Consider the following 18,265-nt stretch of genomic DNA (forward strand, 5'->3'; position numbering starts at 1 on the left):
GAGTCTCAGCCCTCCCAAGAGTCTTCTCCCAAGAGTCCTGACTCTCTGAGTGTCCTCCAGAGCTGTGGAAAATGGCACTCTCCATTTAGTGAAAAGTTGCTCAGTTCTACCTAATTTGGCTCTTAAGTTCTAAAACAGGTCTACTCCAAGCGCTAGAATCCCTTCAGCTCAGCCAGATGCTCGGTCCCCAAATCCCCCCTGCGCCGGGGTGAGGGGACCCCGATGTGGAGAGCTCTGTGCTCTCCAGGCACGGGCCGGTCCTGGCCAGACACCCCGGGGCTGCAGCGCCCACGCTGTGGGACATCCCGCACCCACGGGGGGTTGCTCGCAGAGCGGGGCACGGCCATCTGTGCCCCGCCTCGCTGCACGGCTGCCGGGGCAGCGGGGGCTCAAGAGAACGCGGTGCCCGTCATTGTCCCCGCTCAAATCTCCTCGCTGTCGGGCGGGAGCGGCTCGGGAGCCGGGGACACGGCAGCGGCTCCGTGAGTGGCTCCTGGCCGTGTCCCGGGGGGAGGCGGCGGGGTCGGGGCCGGGCCGGACGCTGCCCCGTTTATAGGAGGGCGGCGGGCGGCGGCTGAGCCCTCCCCGTGCCGCAGACGCAAACGGGGCGGTGGCCCCGGTTAAAGGGGAAACTTGACAGCGCCGCCGCCCGCTCCGCTCCGCGCCCGCTCCGCCGCCGCCAGCGCTCTCCGCTCCGCCGCGATGTGAGTACGGAGCTCCCGTCCCGCCGGGGCAGCGGCCACACCGGGGGGACACGGGCTGGAGAGACCCGCCGGGGGTTCGCAGCCGAGGGGGAGTGGAGGAGCAGCCCCGCTCTGGGGCTTCTCTAAGGAGAGGGGTCAGAGCAGCCCCTAGGCTGACAAAATTCTCTCCCCAGCTCGGGAGAGGGTCCAGGAGAATCTCGGCAGTGGGAGCCGAGGGGAGATGGGCTGGGGGCACCTCCGGAGAAGAGGGGCCGAGGGCTGAAAGGGGCAGGGGCTGCCGCCCCTGCTCCCCGCCCCCTGCCCTCTCCCCTGGGGTCGCCAGGGCAGATGAGGCCGGTAAAATTCCCCCTGGGATGAGGGCCGACAGAATCACCCACACTGCTCCCATGGGTGGGTGGGCAAGGCACCCCCGCCCCCATGCCCTGCGGAGCGGGGCCAGGGCAGCCCCTCGGGTGCGATGCGCCGAGACCGAGCCCTCAGCTGGGGCGGGGAGCACATTCCTGTTGGAGAGGGGCATCGGACCCATCTCGGGGAGAGGGGCTGGGGAAGCCCCTTGGGGAACCGCCCCCCTTTGAAGGTCCCCGGAGAGGGGACTGGGAGGAGCCCCCTCGGTGGGAGAGGGAGAACAGGCTCGGGGGAAAGTCTCAAGGGACCCCCGGGGGACATCGGGGAGCGGGCAGAGGGTTCGGACCCTTCTCCGTCGGCGGGGCCAGCGGAGGGAAGCCGGGCGCCTGGCAGTGCCCCAGCAGCATCCCCGCGCCGGGCGGGGCAGAGCGGAGCGTTCGTGCTGCGCTCGAACAGGCGCAGGGACAGGCAGACACACACACTCAGCATCATCCCTGTCCCGCTGCAGCTCTGCTCTCCGCCACCGCCAAGATGCTGCTCTTGCTGCTGGGGATCATCGTGCTCCACGTCACCGTGCTGGTGCTGCTCTTCGTCTCCACCATCGTTAGTGTGAGTACGGGTTTTCCCTGCTCCGGGCTTCCCTGAGGCAGGGACATGGCGTGGCACTTATTTTTATTTATGTCTGTTTTTATAGACTGGCTCTTAACAGGAAGCCTTTACTGGCAGATTGCTGGTTTCAGTAACAGTAGGATTTGGGAATCTGGGAGTTTGTGCTGTCAGGGAAAGCTTGGCTGTGTTCTGTGGTGGGTGCCCAGGGCATCCACGTTGCTACAGAGACACGAGGGCTGCTGGAAACCATCTCCTCATCCTCCCCAGGCTGGTTCACATCAAGGAGCAGCCTCGGAGCACCCCAAATCCCCTCCTTTGGGGTGATGCTGCTCTCCCCTTTCATAAGGGAGCTCACCTGCTATTGAACTTCACGCACAGGACTAGAAGAGCCAGTCTGAGCAAAGCCCCTAGACGGGGCTGGCTGGGCAGGGACTCCTCAGCACAGCAGTTCTGCTCCCCAGCTCTCCTCCTTTGCGGCTGGGAATAAGGCACAGCCTCCTTTTCCTAACGCAGCTTCCAAGGCTGAATCTGTGTGAGCAGCGGTAGGAGCGAGGGCTGGATGCAGCACAGAGGCTTCCCAGCAGTGTCCCGGGCTGCAGCCCAGTGAACACGTCAGCTGCTCGGGGAGAGCTTTGAGTTGGCTTTAAAGCGGCTGTTCTGTGGAGCTGGTGACTTCCAAGCTTGCTTCACCAGGGGATTCTTTCCCGTGTTGCTTTTGCTTTTGTTTTTATTTTTGTTGTTCTTTTTTTTTTTTTTTTTTTTTTTTTTTTTGGTGGGGGGGGGGGCGTTGGGGGTGATGGTTTGTGGTAATAGTAATGGAAAACGTTACAAAAATCTTCCTAGCCGTTAGGAATCACGTGGAAGCATTCAAATATCCCGGCCAGGCAGCGGGCGAGGCCGGCGAGGGGAGGGAAGCGCGGCCCCGCGGGACTCGCTCCGTGTTTAAAGAGCATAAAGAGCTTCTGTTCCTGTGCCTCTAGGGCTAAAGCAGTTAGGGGCAAATATCGGGATTTACTTTCCAAACCCCTCTCTAAGGACAAGCGTGTCCCTGGGAGCGCCTGGCCGGGCAGGCACGTGCGGGGTGACACGGCTGGCGCTGGGTGGACACGGCCACGGGTGGCTGCTCCTCCCCGGGCCCTGCTCACGGGCTGTGTCTATCCCACAGCAATGGCTGGTGAACGGCGAGCACAGGGCAGACCTGTGGCAGAACTGCACCTCCGGATCCTCGTTCCACTGCCTGGCATCCTCCTCCAACGGTGAGTGCCCCCCGGGATGGGGGCTGTGTCCCTCACCCGGGATGGGGGCTGTGTCCCTCACCCGGGATGGGGGCTGTGTCCCTCACCCGGGATGGGGGCTGTGTCCCTCACCCGGGGATGGGGGCTGTGTCCCTCACCCGGGGATGGGGGCTGTGTCCCTCACCCGGGATGGGGGCTGTGTCCCTCACCCGGGATGGGGGCTGTGTCCCTCACCCGGGATGGGGGCTGTGTCCCTCACCCGGGGATGGGGGCTGTGTCCCTCACCCGGGATGGGGGCTATGTCCCACTCGGGATGAGGGCTGTGTTCCTGCCGGGATGGGGGCTGTGTCCCCCCCGCCCCGGGATCAGGGCTGTCCCCGGGATCAGGAGTGCTCCCATCCACTGCTTTCATTGTCCTGCTGGCTCCTATGGAATCAAGAGGGATTCGCCCTTGGGGATTATTAGGGATTCCTTCTTGGATTTTCCTGCGTCCACCCCATGCCCTTGCCTCTGTCCCCCGCTGGAGGAGCGCGGCTCTGCTGTGTCTCGCTGTGGGGACACGGGGCTGGCCCGGCAGTGGGGGATTGCTCCCTCTCCCCTCCCAGTCCCTGAAGCTCTGATGGGGTTTAGGACGAGAACTAGACCTGCTACTGTGGCTCTGCCCAGCTGCCCCCGGGCTGAGGGGCAGCTCCTGGCAGCACCAGGGCAGGGTGACCCCCTCAGCTGCACTGGTGGTGACGGCTCGAGCCCTTTTGGGGGTCCTGTTATTAGCACATTTTTCTTCTCGAAGGCACAAACACGAGGTGTTCCGTGGGGCGGGGTCGCTGGGGCACCTGTCACCCTGCTGGAGGCTGTAGGACTCTTTGGCACAGCTCCCTGTTGCTCTGCTTGTGAGGGGTTTGAAGGATGCACATGAGGCCCTGAGGATGCTCTATCTCCAGAGGACACCTGTTCCCTACCCGGAAATCTTCCTGCGTTTTGCCGCGGGCACAGGCTGAGGTTTGGGCCCAGGCCTGGCTGTGGGGTTTGCTGTGGGGCTGAGTGCTCGGCCCCTTCATCCCATGCACCTGTACAGCCGGGGGGCTGAACCCCTGCGGGACCGAGCTGGTGAAGGCTGATGTCACACTGGGTGACATCGCTCCTGGACCGTTTGCTGAGGTCAGCAGGGGAGGAGAGTGTGCTGAGACACCGTGACATGCCGATTCCGGGGTGACCAGTGGCGTCGGGAACTCACAATCCGTGTCAGAGAACTGGGCAAGCCCGTGCCTCAGTTTCCCTGGAAGACAGAGCTAATGTCAGTGGTGTTGGGGGTAGCATTTGTTTCGTTAGCCTGGTTTTTGCTTTCCTGGGGAAGCAGATTGTCCCAGTGCAATCCTTAGTGCCAGCAGCTGCGAATGCCTGTCCCTGGGACACGGTCACTCCGTGCCGGGAACGCGGGCCTGGGTAGAAGCAGAGCGATGCCATGTGGCCCTGGAGGCACACGGGGAGCATGAAATACTGCCGAGGGTCCCTCAGCACACGGAGGCTGTGAGAGGGTTTTTGGAGACTGCGATGAGAATCGCCAGCTTTGGGAGCGAGCAGCTGGAGTTTCCCGATGCCGCTGCCCGGTCCCGCTCGCCCCGGTGCCCGGTCCCGCTCGCCCCGGTGCCCGGTCCCGCTCGCCCCGGTGCCTGCCCGCTCCGTGCCAGCGCTGGTCTCTGCTGACGCCTGGCGGTGCCGGATCGCGGCCGCGCCCGGAGCCTTCTGGAGCCGTGTCCCGCTCCAGGCCGGCTATTGCAGCGTAGGCAGCCCCGCTTCAGGGCCAGTCATGCGAGCTCCGAAACTGCTGAGCCCTGGTTGCGATGAAAGGCAGCGCTTGCCCTCAGGAGCCCAGCGCTCTAAAGCCTCCCAAATCTTTCGCTATTCAAAGCTGCACCGCTCTTTCTGGATGTTTACAGGATGCTCTGTCAGGGCTGTCAGTGCTCAGAGGGGCTTGTCCAGGCTGTGGTTGGATGGTTTCTGCACACCCCGCAGTCCTGCTGCGTGCTGGGAGTGCCCATTGCCTGTTTCCTGCGCTGCTGGAGCCTTTCCAGTGCTGGTTTTTCATCATTAAAGGGATGATAGTCAAGATGATGCTGTTGAAAATGCAGCTGAGCAGCATTTTGGGGTTGGGTTGATAGCCCTGATTTAGTGGAAGGTGTCCTTGCCCATGGCAGGTGGGATCTGTAACATCCCATCCAACACCAACCATTCTGGGATTCCAGGATGAAGTGCCCCAGTGAGCTGCTCTTTGAGTAGAAGTTCACTGTGCTCAAGGCTTAAGCAGCTCTCTGACAGCTCTCACGTGTCCAAAGGTTCGGCTCTGGCATCAGGAGAAGGGGCTTTTGCTTGGATAAAAGCCTGTGACCCAGTCACCCTGCTATGGGAGCAGTGCTGCTGAGGACCTGTCTTCATCTTGAGGCACGCTGGATGCAGGGTCCAGAGCCCACCACTGCTGTAGGAACACAAAATCAAAGGATATTTCCTGGGTTTATGTCAGGCTTTTAAGGTCTGTTTGTAAGAACAACCAAAATGCCACATGGTCTGCTTTCCAGTGGGTCCTGCTCCCTCCCTCCCCTGTCACCACTGCCAGGAGCTGCTGTCAGCCCCTCTTTGGAACAGCAGCAAGGTCACAGGGCAAGGATCCTAGCAAAACCACCTCCAAGGTTTATATTTGTCTCCTGCCTCATCCTCACACCCCTTTCCTAGGAATATGCTTATTTTCAAAATTAGAAATGATTCCATACAAATACCACAAGCCATCTTGGTCAGAGCTCTCAGAACAGAGGCTGTGCTGCAGTGGGTTCCAGAGAGCCATAAAAATTAATTTCCCTGTGTCTAGGATGGTACTGAGTGCTAATCCTGGAGTGCCAAGGTGCTCTGGGGAAGCAGCAAGGAATCCTCATTGGGAATTTTGGCAGAACTTTCAGTCTTTACACAGGGGCAGTTTTTGCTCTGGCCATCATAGTGGCCTCTAGGGTGTGGTTACTGCTTCTTCTCTTTTCAGAAGGCAGTGGGACTCAGTGAGGAATTTGGGAGTTAGATGGTGCTGGATCACCTGTATTCGTCCTGGATGGTGACTTTGGGGGGTGTTGGTGCTGTGGTCTGCCTTGATCTCAGCTAGAGTCTCCCCTGTTCTGTCCCACAGGGACCCTTTTCTTAATGACCTTTGTGTGGATGCTCAACGAGAAGCAGAGCTTGTAAATCCAGGTGCCAGAAGGATTTGCTTTCATTTTCCTCTGGGGCAGGTTCTGGGCTGTGCTCCTCACCCTACAGACCATCCCATGGGAATGGAGCAGGCAGCAAAGCAGCGCCAGGGCTGAGCACAGAGCTGCCAGGTGGGGATTCCGGGACATCAGCAGCCCCTGGCCACGGGCTGGATGGGACTGGCTGGGAGAGGCTGAGCTCCCATCTCCCAAATTCCTCTTGCAGGGCTCGGCCCCTCGGTGTGTGCGAGGGCTGAGCCATCCCAGCAGGAGCCCAGAGCACATTCCCACTCCCTCTCGTGTACAACCGCCTGCTTGTTGCTTTGATTTTTGCATCTGCTGTTAGATAATGCTTTTTTTTCTTCAAGAGGCCGAGAACTATGGAAAAAATGTTGCAATCTTTGCTTCGTTTGCGCTGTCAGACATTCCTGGAAAAGACTTATCTCAGGAATTCAGCTCTGAGTCCCGGGCCTGTGGGTCGGCAGGGCCGTGTGCCAGCCCGGCTGTACGGCCCCGTGGCCGGGTCCAGCAAGTGCTCTCGAGGAGATTCCATCCCATATTTCCAGACAGGGATATTTTTTCCTCCAAAAATGACCTTTTCTTTTTGCAGCAGAATGTTCTATGCAGGAAAGAACACTTCTGCTGCATTCTACTCTGATTGTGGTGCGAGTGCTGGAAGTGGGGAGGCAACAGGGCCTCATGGATCCATGGAGATCCCCACATCCTTCTGTAATGGCAGGAGACGTTTCTCCTGTTGTTTTCTTACAGTTTCTCCTGTGGCTGGCTTATTCACAGGCAGGCTGGTGGTTTGGGGCTGCTTCAAAGAGAAAGGAAACCCCTAAACTTTGGGAAATGCCTGGATGCTAATCCCCGATCACTGAGTGCTGGGGGCCCTGTGATGCCTCTGCTGATTAGCTGATGTGATGGCCATGAGCAAGCCCAGGTGGTTGCCCAGAGCAGATTTTATTAATGTCATTAATAACAGGTGACACCAGCTTAACTTGGGTAGGGCTGAACCCTCTCTGCCAGCACTGAGGGACTGGAACTCATCCCTTGGTGTTCTGGAATCACCTGAGGGGCATTCACAGGATCCCAGATGGTTTGGGTTGGGAGGGAGCTTAAAGATCACCCAGTGCCACCCCTGCCATGGGCAGGGACACCTTCCACTGTCCCAGGATGCTCCAAGCCCTGGTCCAGCCCTGGACACTGTCAGGGATCCAGGGGCAGCCACAGCTGCTCTGGGCACCCTGTGCCAGGGCCTGCCCACCCTCTGAGTAAAGAACTTTCTCTTAAAATCTAAAAATCTCCTATTCCAAGAGAATGTTTTCTGTTTCAGATCATTTTGTCCCATAACTTTCTTGCCTTCAATATGAGGGAGATTTTCTCTGCTTAAAACCATTTTTTATTGCTGTTCTTCTTACAAAGGGCATCTGAAAAGGAGAGGTTGGGAACTGGTGCTGTTTTTTTCTCAGCTGCTCAAGATGTCTTTGGCTCCCATTTTTTCTGTGAGAGGTGGGGTCAGACAACCTTCCCTGCCATATTTGTGTTCTGGCCCACAGAGGAATGGGAGGAAGAAGGCAGCATGTGGGCAAACATTGACTGTCAAAGCAGAAGAAAGGGTGGGAGAATCCTCTGCAGAGTGCAGTGCTGGAAAAACCTTCAAGCAACATTTTTTTGCCTTGATGAGGCTCTCGATGTCCTTGTGGGCACAGGCTGAGTGACCCTGCACCAGGTCTGTGGCCAAGGCACCACTGCTGCCTGGACTGCACCTCGCTGGGAGCTGGCACTGGAGTCCTTGGGAGGATCTGGCATGGAACGATGGATCTGCTACCTCAGCACAGGCCAGCAGGAGGTCAGAGCCACTGCACCAAGGGCCTGGGAAAGGAGCTGCCTTGGGCTTTGTGGAGCTGTTGGAAGGAGTTTCTCATGGTGCCAGCAGCGTCCTGCTGCCCCAGCTGCATCAGGAGTGGCCTCTGCGGGATGTGAGTTCCGATGGGATGTTGGAGTGTGGGAGCTCTGGAGAGCTCTGCATGCCTTGGCCTCATGGACTTCTTGGATGGAGCTTCAAGGAAAAGGAAAGGGAGCAGAGCCAAAAGGAAAAGAGAAGATACAGGTTTGAGGGGTTCCTCTCCACCTGAAGGAGCTGCAGAAGAGGAGCAGGAGGCCTTGGACAGGACTCAGAGTGCTGTGTTCAGTCAGTGCCTCCCTGCAGCCCCAGGGTTTCCCTTCTGCTCACCCCCTTGCCCTCACAAACACCTTGGGAGCACTTTAGAATCCTCCTGTGCCAGTGGGATTCCCAGGGGATGCAGAGGGGAGGATTGCAAAGGAGCAGGTGTTGGGTGCCAGACCTGCTGCTCCTGCCTTGAGCATCCGGTAGCACCAGCTGGAAATGTCTGACTGTGCCAGTGAGAGGCTGGGCCACAGCAGGAGAAAGCTGCACTGGGACTGGATTCTCCCTGGCTTTTCCCTGGGATAGCACAGTGCTCAGCTCTACAAATGGGGAGGATGTGTCCCTGCAGGAGAGGCGTCCCCAACAGAGGATGTGTCCCCAACAGGTGTCACTGCAGGAGAGGTGTCATTGCAGGTGTCCCCAGCTATAGGGGTGTCCCTGCATTGGAGGTGTCCCCAGCTATAGAGGTGTCCTTGCAGGGAAGGTGTCCCCAGCTATGGAGGTGTCCCTGCAGCCCTGGGCTGAGGGTCAGGGCAGTGGGGGATCTGGGCTGTGCAGAGCAGCACCACAGGCACCTGAGCCTTTCTGATCCTGGGGTTCTGAGGGACCTATGTCTCAGGTGCAGCCCAGAGCTGCTGTTTCTGCATCTCCAGTTCACCCTTTTCCAACAATCCTCAGAGTGTTTGAACATCAAAACCACAGCAACTTCCAGCGTTTTGCTGCAACCTGGCCACTTCAGAGGGGAGGATGTGAGCTGGGCTCAAGATCTTGGTCAGGTCTTGACACCTGAGAGTGTGCTCTGGGAAAACTCTGCTCAGAAAATGTAGCTTTTCCTGGCAGCCCTGGGCTGGTGCCTTTGTTCCTGTGCTACTCCTGACCCTGCTGAGATTTAACTTGCAGGATGGGTGCAGCAGGTTTTACAGCTAGGGGCTGAATTTCCCTCCTTCCAGCTTTGGCTGTATTATATGCTACAGTTACCTCCTTAATGGATGTTTTCTTCCCCAGAAGTGGTTGCTTTTTAAATGTACAGAGCGTACACACTTTGCAAAGGGAAAACTCCGTCTGCCAAACATTCCCATCAGCTGCAGATCGCAGTACAGCAAGGTTTTAATGCACAGCACTAATTTAGGGAGCTCTCACAGCCGTGGATAAGCTGAGTGTTCAAATAAGTGTCTTCAGTGTGCACTTTGGTTTTCCTCCTTGGCTGGGGCCAAAGAGAGTGTGGAGGTGTGAATTAAACCCTGGAGAGACAATGCCTGTCCTTCAAGGCCTCTGCTCCTGGCCAAGGGCACATTTTTCCCTGCCCTATCAGTCCTGTCAGGGCATAAAACCTCCCTGCAAGCAGGGCTGGGGCTCTGCTGTCTGTCTGGGAGATTCATCTGCCAATTCTGCTCTCGGTTTCTTTCTTTCATGCTGGATTTTAGGGCACTGAAACATGGTCTTTATCATCCCAGGGCTGAAGTCTTCTCCCTGCTGTTGTAAGCAGTTCTGTGAGCACATCAGGGCTTGCAGAACTTAAAGAAAAATCCAAATTTGTTTTGTAAAAACTTCTTGCTTTGTCTCTGGCTGTCTGAAAGGGCTCTAAACCCACTCCTGCCGGGTCATCTCCGGAAGCAGCGTGCAGGGTGTTATCTGTCCTTTCCATGTTGTTTCCTTTTCTTCTTCCTCCTGAAGAACAAAGATATAAACACAGAGCTGAAGAGATGCAGGGGAAAATGGGATAGCCAGCTCGCTGCCCAGGGGAAACCACAAATAACAGCCTGGGAGTAAACAGTGCTGACAGCCTGGCTGCAGCTCCAGGGAGCTTGCTGTGTTTGAGATCCTGAGGGCTGGACACAGCACTAACAGCCAAGGGGTAAAGGCATGTGGGGCTGAGGAGGTAACAACCCTACCTGCAGTTACAGGGGTGATTTTAAATGCATTAAAGGCAATTAGTTGTCCTAATCCAGCTGGAATCTGTGGACAACTGGCCTGGAGCTAATGGAGCTCTGGAACTCACTCTTGTGGGTCTCAGTCCTGGGCTGTGATCCTGCCCTTTGTTTTCACAAAGGAGGCCAGCAAAAGTCAGCAAAGGGCTGGATGTGAGCTGGCCAGAACTCTGCTCTGTGGGATCATCTCCCGATTTCCCTGCTCCCAGGCTCCTGCCCAAACCCTCCAGCCACAGTGGGCTTCCCCCTCAGTGCTCCTTTCTCTGCCTCTGACATGGCTCTTGATTACAATGGGATTTTGCAAAGCCCCTATAAATCATTTGCATTCAGAACCAAAAACCAGGCAGGGGAGGTGGATGCAATTAAAGGGCAGCTCAGCTCAGCTTTCCGTCTAGACAGCCCTCTCCTAAAATAACCAGCAGTGGGAGCATCCACCTCCCAGCAGAAAAGGCTCCTCTTGGGCTGGGTCCCCTGGCCTTTGCAATCACAAAAGATTTGGCTTTCTGGTCCTGCATGAAGCTGCAGGGCTTGGCTTTGGCTCAGCTGGGGCCGGAGGTGAACACAGCTTCAGGGCTTGGGAAGGGGTGAGAGGAGAGCTCAGCTTCCCCGGGCTGGGATGGGAGCCCTGCCTGTGCTGAGGAATGGAAGGAGGTGCAGTTCAGCAGCTGCACATCCTCCAGCCATTCTCTGGTCTGATCTGAGCAAGGATTTATGATGATTTTGGTGGTGCTGAAGCTGCCTCATCCTGTTTCCCACTGGTGGAGGACAGCCAGAGCTGAAGGGGCAGGTGGGGCTGAGACAGGGGGGGTTTCCCTGCCCAGTATCTGAGCTAGGGGAAATACATTAAATATTTTGTGTGCACATTGCAGTGAAATCCACGCTTGGATTTCCTGGAAGAAGCAATAGCTGTTCCTTCCTAAGGAATGGGAGTAGTTTGAAATGGGAAGTGTGGCAGGGAGGGGAAGGACCAGGCTGGCTGTGAGGAGCAGGCACTGCTGTGGTTGGTTCCAAAGCTTTGGGAGAAGGGATTGTGTCTGTTCCATTGCCTGAACATCCAGAGACAAGAGGCAGAGACAAGGGGTAGAAATCCTGGTCCAAAGTCAAACCCAGAGATGTGACAGAGTGGCACAGGATATTCCTGCAGCCATGGATTTGCTGGGAGTGCCCGTGGGCCATCACTGCCATCCCAGCTGGAGGCTGTGCTCACTCTCAGGTCCAAACTCCGCTCTGCCCTCCCTTGTGTGGCTTGCAGGGATTTGGTGGGGACTCTGTGGGGCACCCGCTGCCCTGGACAGTCCCAGCTGCCTGGTTTGCTGCTCCAAGGTCAGAGCTGGCTGAGCTGAAGGGCAGCTTTGTTTGGAAGTTTTGCTCCATTTGAGCCATTTGCTGCAGGGAGCCGATTCTACAGGCAGGACTGAAACTAGTGGGAGTAAAACTATGGCAGGAACATGGGACTGAGTCTGAGGCTTCAGTGCTGCCTAATCTCATTCAGGATTCAGCCCCTAGCAGAATTTTTCTGCCTTTCACTGGGTGCTTTGTGCCTCAGTTTACTTGTACTGAGTCCTTCGTTTTGATTTCAGACTTTGTAAGGAAAGGGGAAGGCAAAGGTATCTGTGAGCACTGCCTCTTTCTGTCAAGCTGCAGCAGCTCATGGCATGGAGCTGCATTTTGCTTGTTTATTTATTTTTTTTTTAACGTGGGGAGTTACACACCCACTAAGCCTGGAAATAGCTGAGCAGTGACTCACACAGGCTGGTTTAACTGGTCTGCACTGGGACACAGCTGTGTTTGGCAGCTGGGGAGGGCTTCCAAAAGGTACAGCTCCACAGGGGCAGCGAGTGTTTTCATTCTCGTGTGTTTCTTTGCCCTCGGAGCTTGGCCAGAGGGCTGTCCCAGGGCTTGTTGCACATGGCTTTGGTGTTTGCAGCACAGCTGAACAGCCAGGGCCTGGCACGGAGCTGGGGGAGAGGCTCTGTCTGCTTTTTGCAGGTCAGGGCTTTTGTCTCTGCTCTCTTTTGTGGTAAATGCGCCCGAGGCAGTGCCCAGGCCTGTGATCCCTTGTATTCCAGCAGCTGATCCGTGGCATCCACATGGCACCCGAAATCCTGGGCCAGTGTGCCTGTGCTGGGGATCTCAGCAGCTGGGGCTGTGCTGGGTACGGCCCCCAGTGCTCCCAAAGCCCACGGGAGCCGGGCTGGGCTGGTGGCCCGGGGCTCATGGCAGGGGCACAGGCACAGCCGGGGCTCCATGTGCCCACGCTGAGGTGTTGTGTCTGTCCCCAGAATGGCTGCAGTCTGTCCAAGCCATGATGATCCTCTCCGTCATCTTCAGCGTCCTGTCGCTCTTCCTGTTCTTCTGCCAGCTCTTCACGCTCACCAAGGGCGGCAGGTTCTACATCACCGGAGTCTTCCAGGTCCTGGCAGGTGAGTGGGCTGAGCGGTGGCACTGCCCCCTGGGCCAGGCTGAGGGCAGGGACAGGGCAGGGAGGGAACAAGCAGCTCCTGGGGCACATCAGGAGGGCCCTGAAGCTGCTGCCTGGGAAGGGAAGGGAAGGGAAGGGAAGGGAAGGGAAGGGAAGGGAAGGGAAGGGAAGGGAAGGGAAGGGAAGGGAAGGGAAGGGAAGGGAAGGGAAGGGAAGGGAAGGGAAGGGAAGGGAAGGGAAGGGAAGGGAAGGGAAGGGAAGGGAAGGGAAGGGAAGGGAAGGGAAATGATACTTCAGGAGTGTTGAGGTCTCACATGCCTGGGATGGGGTCCAGCTCTTGGGCCATTGTGCATCCAGGCTCTTCTGCCCTTGCACAAGCAAGAGAATTTCTGCCCCAGTGAGGGAGGCACTGGAGGGACAGGGTGCCAGAGCGACTGGGGCAGAGCTGGGGGCAATAGATAACAGGGATGCTGGAACAAGAGCTCTGCCTGTTCCCCAGGGCTTGGAGTGGGATATTGGGTGTCCAGAGTGGCTGTGCTGGCTCTGGGAATCCTTCACCAGGCTGGGTGAGGCTTCCACAGCTGCTGGCAGGGTGGGGAAAGTCCTGACTATCCTGTTTTGGCAAAAGAGAGCTCGGTGATTATTTATAAACTTGCCATGAGGGGGCCTGGTGCTTTCCCCATGAACACAGAGCCTTGGAGCTGCAGGGTGAGCTCTGGCTTGGACTGAGCTGCTATTTTTAACTCTTTGAGAACTCAGTGCTGGAAAGGAGCCACAGCTCACGTCCTATGCTGCAGTTCCCCAAGTACTGATGCTGTAAAGCCACTGTCTCTGTTTATGTTTCCACGTGTGAAAACAGTGGAGAGGATTTTCAGGAGTTCAGGCTAAGGAGACTGATTCTTTCCTAGAGCTTTAGGTGTTAAACTAGAAGCCACCTGAGGTCCTGCTATTTTATCAGTGGAAAAACTCATTCACTGAGTTTAGACAAAGTTTCTGGGCATCCTCTAAGCAACTGGCCTTCCCAAACCCTGGAGAAATCCAGAGCTAACCTTTCTTGGCATGAAATCCATGATGAGTGCATCTGCTTGGCCATAGTGCAGGTGGAGTTCAGATCAGTTCACCATCTCTGGAAAAAGAGATGTATGGAAACCCCTTAGAGTCATGGAGCCAAGGAGGGGAAATGGGCATTAATAATGCAATTACCTGCCTGAGAGCTTCTCTGATAGACCTGGAAGCAGAAGGCTTCTCTCTCCTGAGTGCTGAGTGCTCGCTGCTGAGTGCTCATTGTCAGAGGAGGAGGAAATGGGATTGCAGCTGTGCTGGGTGTCCTGAGGGAATGCAGGTTCGGGCATGGACCTGCAGTCTCTGAGCTATGGGTTAATGCCATGGCCAGCCATTATGAAGGACAGAAAAAATGTGTCCTCATCCCATCAAGATTCCTATGGCCAGGGGCACGTGTAGGCAGAGTTCTGGATCCAGGTGGACCATGCAGAGGTGGGCACTGGTGGCCATCCTTGCTGTTCTTCCTGGCCAGGGCTGGAGGAGGAGGCACAGGTCAGTTTTGATCTTTGTGACCCTAAATGTCAGGGTTGTTGATAGAAAATGGGACATGGCTGTGCCAACACTGCCAGGAGATCCCACCTGGAGCTGGGGACAGCTTTGGTCACAGGAGCTGAGCCTGTTCTGGTCTCCTTGCTGCTTGTAGGGAGTCAGGGCAGTGGGCTCTGCTGGGAGGCAGAGCTGGGCAGTACTGCCCTCAGAGCCAGGGAGGAGGGCAGGGCTGCTGCCCACTGCAGCTTCAGCTCAGGGACACAGGAGAGGGAAGGGCAAGAAGAGAAGTGTGAGGCCACTTTGGACTGTGGTGCAGCAGCCAAGCAGGATCATCCCCAGCACCTTCACACAGCTTGGAATCACCCCCAAAGCCTGACTGGATTTGTCCTGATGGCATCAAGGGCATCCAAAGGCCCTCAAAGGCTCCCCTCCATCCTTGGTGGGTCCAGCATATCCATGGATAGCTCCTCATAGCTCAGCTATAGAGACACTGGTTTGGGCCTCTCGGGGTCTGACCCAGCTATTGTTTGCATCCTTCTCATCAACACTTTTACCTCTTCTCTTCCCCCACTCTCACCCCAGAGCTGCACCCTGTGGGTGCCTCCAGGGATGTGCCTGCCCACATCCTACAGCTGTTTGCAAACACCTGGCTCGGAGAGCTGTCCTGGAGCTTGCACAGCCCCAGCCTGGTTCCTCTGCAGGGCTGGGGCTGCTCCAGCATGGGCAAACCCTGGGAACAAATGTCACGAAGTGTTTGCTCCTCTGGCCTGCCAAAGCAAGGCTGCAGCATGCTCCCACAGCCAGGCTCTGCAGGGATGGTGCATTACTGCTTGCAGCAGTGCAGGCAGCTGGCTGCAGCTGGGCCTGCCTGCCCAGCACCTTCTCAGGCCCAGAGCAGGGCAGGTGCCCCAGAAGTGCCATCGTAGCCACCGCCCCTGGCTGGCCACAGTCCTGCTGCAGACAATGGCCGCTGTGTGTGGCTGTCTGTAGGTGAGCGGGTGGCCACACGCCTGTCCCTGTCCCCAGACAATGGCCGTGCTCTCTGCATGGCTGGGCAGTGGGAGTCGCCTCCCGTGCTTGGAGAATGGAAACTGCTCCGGCAGCGCCTTAGTGAAGTGAATTCCCTCTTGTGCACTTTCCCCAAACAAAAGGAGCAGTGTCAAGTGGAATTACAGCTCAAATATCATGGTGCTGAAATGTAGGTGGTCCTGAGGGCCAGGCAGGGGATTTGGAACTCGGCTCCAACAACAGCCCCACGACTGGATAATAGAACTGCTGGGATTGACTCAAAGAGCATGTTTGGGGCAGGAATAGAGGTGGCTTTGTGTGAGCTCCAGGCAGTGCCCACCCCTGATGGGGTGGTTTGCAACAAAGCTTAAATGCTGCCCACTAGGGCTGGGCCTGGCTGGACACCCCTGGGACCTGCAGGTGCCCTGGCTAGCCAGGGGGTGGCCAGGGAAGAGGGATGAGCCATGGACATGGAGGGGTTTGTAGGGAGTCGGGCTTTCAAGGAACAGGGTTTGTGGGGACCAGGGTTTTCAAGGAGCAGTGTTTTTTTCAAGGGGCAGTGTTTGCTGGGAATGGAGTTTGCAGTCTAGCTTCTGATGCAGCTGTGAAGGACGGGGGATCACAGCCAGAGCATCCTGAGGCCCAGTTTGGTTTGTGGTTTTTATCACCTAGAGAGGTGGCTCAGAAACCTTCTTGCTCTGAAAGCCCAGCTCTGTGTTTGAGCTCTTGCAGCACTGCAGGGAAGTGGCTCAGAGCAGGGTTTTAATCAGGGCACCAGGGGAGTGGGGTTGGTCTGGAGCATAAGCCCTGATCTGGGGCTGCCTGAGGGATGGGTTAGTCCAGCTTTGTCTGCTCCAGAGCCTTTGTCTTTGCTTGCTGGGCATGGCAGAGATATCCTTGCTCACCTCCAGCCAGGCCAGAGCCCAGAGCATCCCCTCCCCAGGTGTGAAGACTTCCAGGGGACAGGGTCCAAGGGGGCTGTAACCAAGCCAGCTCCTGTGCTGGTGTTGGGTGCTGTCCTGGGTGACTCCGGGCTCCCAGCAGGGACTGGCCCATTCCGGCATCACTGACATACCCTGTGCTTCCCCTGCAGGGCTCTGTGTGATGAGTGGCGCTGCCATCTTCACAGTGAGGCACACGGACTGGCACCAAGCCTCGGAAAACACCTCCTACGGCTTTGCCTACATCCTGGCGTGGCTGGCCTTCCCCCTGGCCCTGGCCAGCGGCATCATCTACGTCATCCTCCGGAAGCGCGAGTGACGCCGCGGGACCTGGCCTGGTGTGACAGGGGCATTGGCGACAGCCTCACAGGAGACAGAGGCAGGGGAGAATAGACGAGAAAACGGAAATGAAAATTAACCAAAAAAACAAAACAAAACAAAACAAACAAAAAAAAAAAACAAAAACCAAAAAACAAAACAAGCAAACAAAGAAAAGGAATAAACCCTTCCATCCAAACCAAACCAACCCCCAGAGAAACACTCAAAGAGTTCCTTGTTAATTGAGGATGTATATAGTATCTATGGTTTAAAAAACCTATTTATAACACTTTTTACATATATGTACATAGTCTTGTTTGCTTCTGTTGACCATGCGCTGTTTTAAAAAAGCAAGTGCCTAAGGAACTCTCACTCCTAACAGCATAACAAGAGCGCAGTGATTTTTCTCTCCTGCAAAATCCTCTTTGAGCTGAACTCTCCTGCCCCATCCCAGCCCCGTCAGAACCCCCAGCTCTGGTTTCGGTCACGGTCCTGCCGTTAGAGGGCTGGGCCCTGCTCCTGCCACATGCTGTGATCCAGAGGGCACGTCCAGATCTGACGGGAGACGCTTCCAAAAGGTTTGAAGGATTTCGGAGCAAAGGCTTTGATTGCCCCAAGTGCCTAAATGACTTATGTGCCTAAGTCCCATTGCCTTGCCACCACACCCGCTGGGAAGTTGGGCTTTTAAATCACTTAGGTGGAGCTGCAATCCAGCCTGGGCCGTCCTCCCTTGCTCAGCCGCCGGGGTTGGGCTGTGCTGAGCCGAGCCGAGCCCTGCTCCCAGCCTGGGACGTGCTCTGTCCTTGCTGTGGAGCTAAACTGCCCTGAGAAAGCAGCCAGCCCAGTCTGTCCCTGAAATCCAATACCAGATGTATGAAATGGTGCTATCTATTTGCCATTCCTTACCCTGCTAAGCCATTTAACCTTAGTCACTGGAAATTCAGTTAACGACCTTGAGGTAAACAACCAAGCTAGAAATGAGAAATAATTCTGTGTAATATAAATGAGCTATAACTGCTTTTGTACTTAAATTTGCTCTTACTATTATTTTTAATAAAGCATTTATAACCAAGATTGCTTTTTCCCCTCCGTGGTGCAGAGGAACAGAAGCAGCTCTGGCTGGAGCCTGTGGGGCTCTGGCACTGGAGTGAGATGTGAGTCCTCTGCCTGTCAGCAACGAGTCTGGCCATGAATGGAACAGGCACCAGCACAGGCCCTGGGCTGCCTCTGAGGACTCCAGACACTGTTGCATTTTTTGGTTAATTTTGGGTTTTTTTGGGGTTCTACTTTTTTTTTTTTTTTTTTTTTAAATTTTTTTTGCTTGGCTTTTCTGATTTTATACCGACTGTGTGGACTAAGAAGCAATTAAATAAAAGTCAGAATAACTTGGGTGCTTCTGCTTTTTGGGGTTTTGGGCCAAAACACAGCCATCACATGGAATCATGGAATCACAGAGTGATTTGTGTTGGAAGGGACCCCAACGCCCATCCAGTGCCACCCCTGCCATGGCAGGGACACCTCCCACTGTCCCAGCTGCTCCAGCCCCAGTGTCCAGCCTGGCCTTGGGCACTGCCAGGGATCCAGGGGCAGCCACAGCTGCTCTGGGCACCTGTGCCAGGGCCTGCCCACCCTCACAGTGTATTTATTTTCCTGTGTGATCATTTTGCTGAGCTCCAAGCCCAGGAGGGGATCCCACTTGCTGGAGCAGCACCAGAGCCCCGGTGAGCTGCAGCCCTGGGACACGAGGTCACCCTGGGTCTGCTGGGTTTGGCGCCCAGCAAAGGGGCAAAGCTTTCCCTTCTGAGGAGCA

The 18,265-nt window shown here is 56.3% G+C and overlaps 1 protein-coding gene across 1 annotated transcript; it reads left to right on the forward strand.

The window, feature by feature from the left end:
• Window positions 1–583: 583 nt before the first annotated feature.
• On the forward strand, window positions 584–17,527 carry PMP22 (peripheral myelin protein 22). Its single transcript, XM_056506311.1, has 5 exons — window positions 584–704; window positions 1,558–1,658; window positions 2,824–2,914; window positions 12,498–12,638; window positions 16,290–17,527. Exons 2-5 carry the CDS (start codon window positions 1,581–1,583, stop codon window positions 16,454–16,456), a joined length of 477 nt encoding a protein of 158 aa, XP_056362286.1. The 5' UTR covers window positions 584–704; window positions 1,558–1,580; the 3' UTR covers window positions 16,457–17,527.
• The last annotated feature ends 738 nt before the right edge of the window (window positions 17,528–18,265 follow it).

The sequence above is a fragment of the Oenanthe melanoleuca genome, chromosome 18, assembly GCF_029582105.1.
Source record: "Oenanthe melanoleuca isolate GR-GAL-2019-014 chromosome 18, OMel1.0, whole genome shotgun sequence".
Classification (NCBI taxonomy): Eukaryota; Metazoa; Chordata; class Aves; order Passeriformes; family Muscicapidae; genus Oenanthe; species Oenanthe melanoleuca.

What these genes read in the sequence shown, in the direction of transcription:
- PMP22 (XM_056506311.1), top strand. Translation starts at nt 1,581, where the DNA reads ATGCTGCTCTTGCTGCTGGGGATCATCGTGCTCCACGTCACCGTGCTG. An exon ending in TCGTCTCCACCATCGTTAGT is followed by an intron (nt 1,659 to 2,823) that starts GTGAGTACGGGT and finishes TCTATCCCACAG; the next exon opens with CAATGGCTGGTGAACGGCGA. An exon ending in CCTGGCATCCTCCTCCAACG is followed by an intron (nt 2,915 to 12,497) that starts GTGAGTGCCCCC and finishes GTCTGTCCCCAG; the next exon opens with AATGGCTGCAGTCTGTCCAA.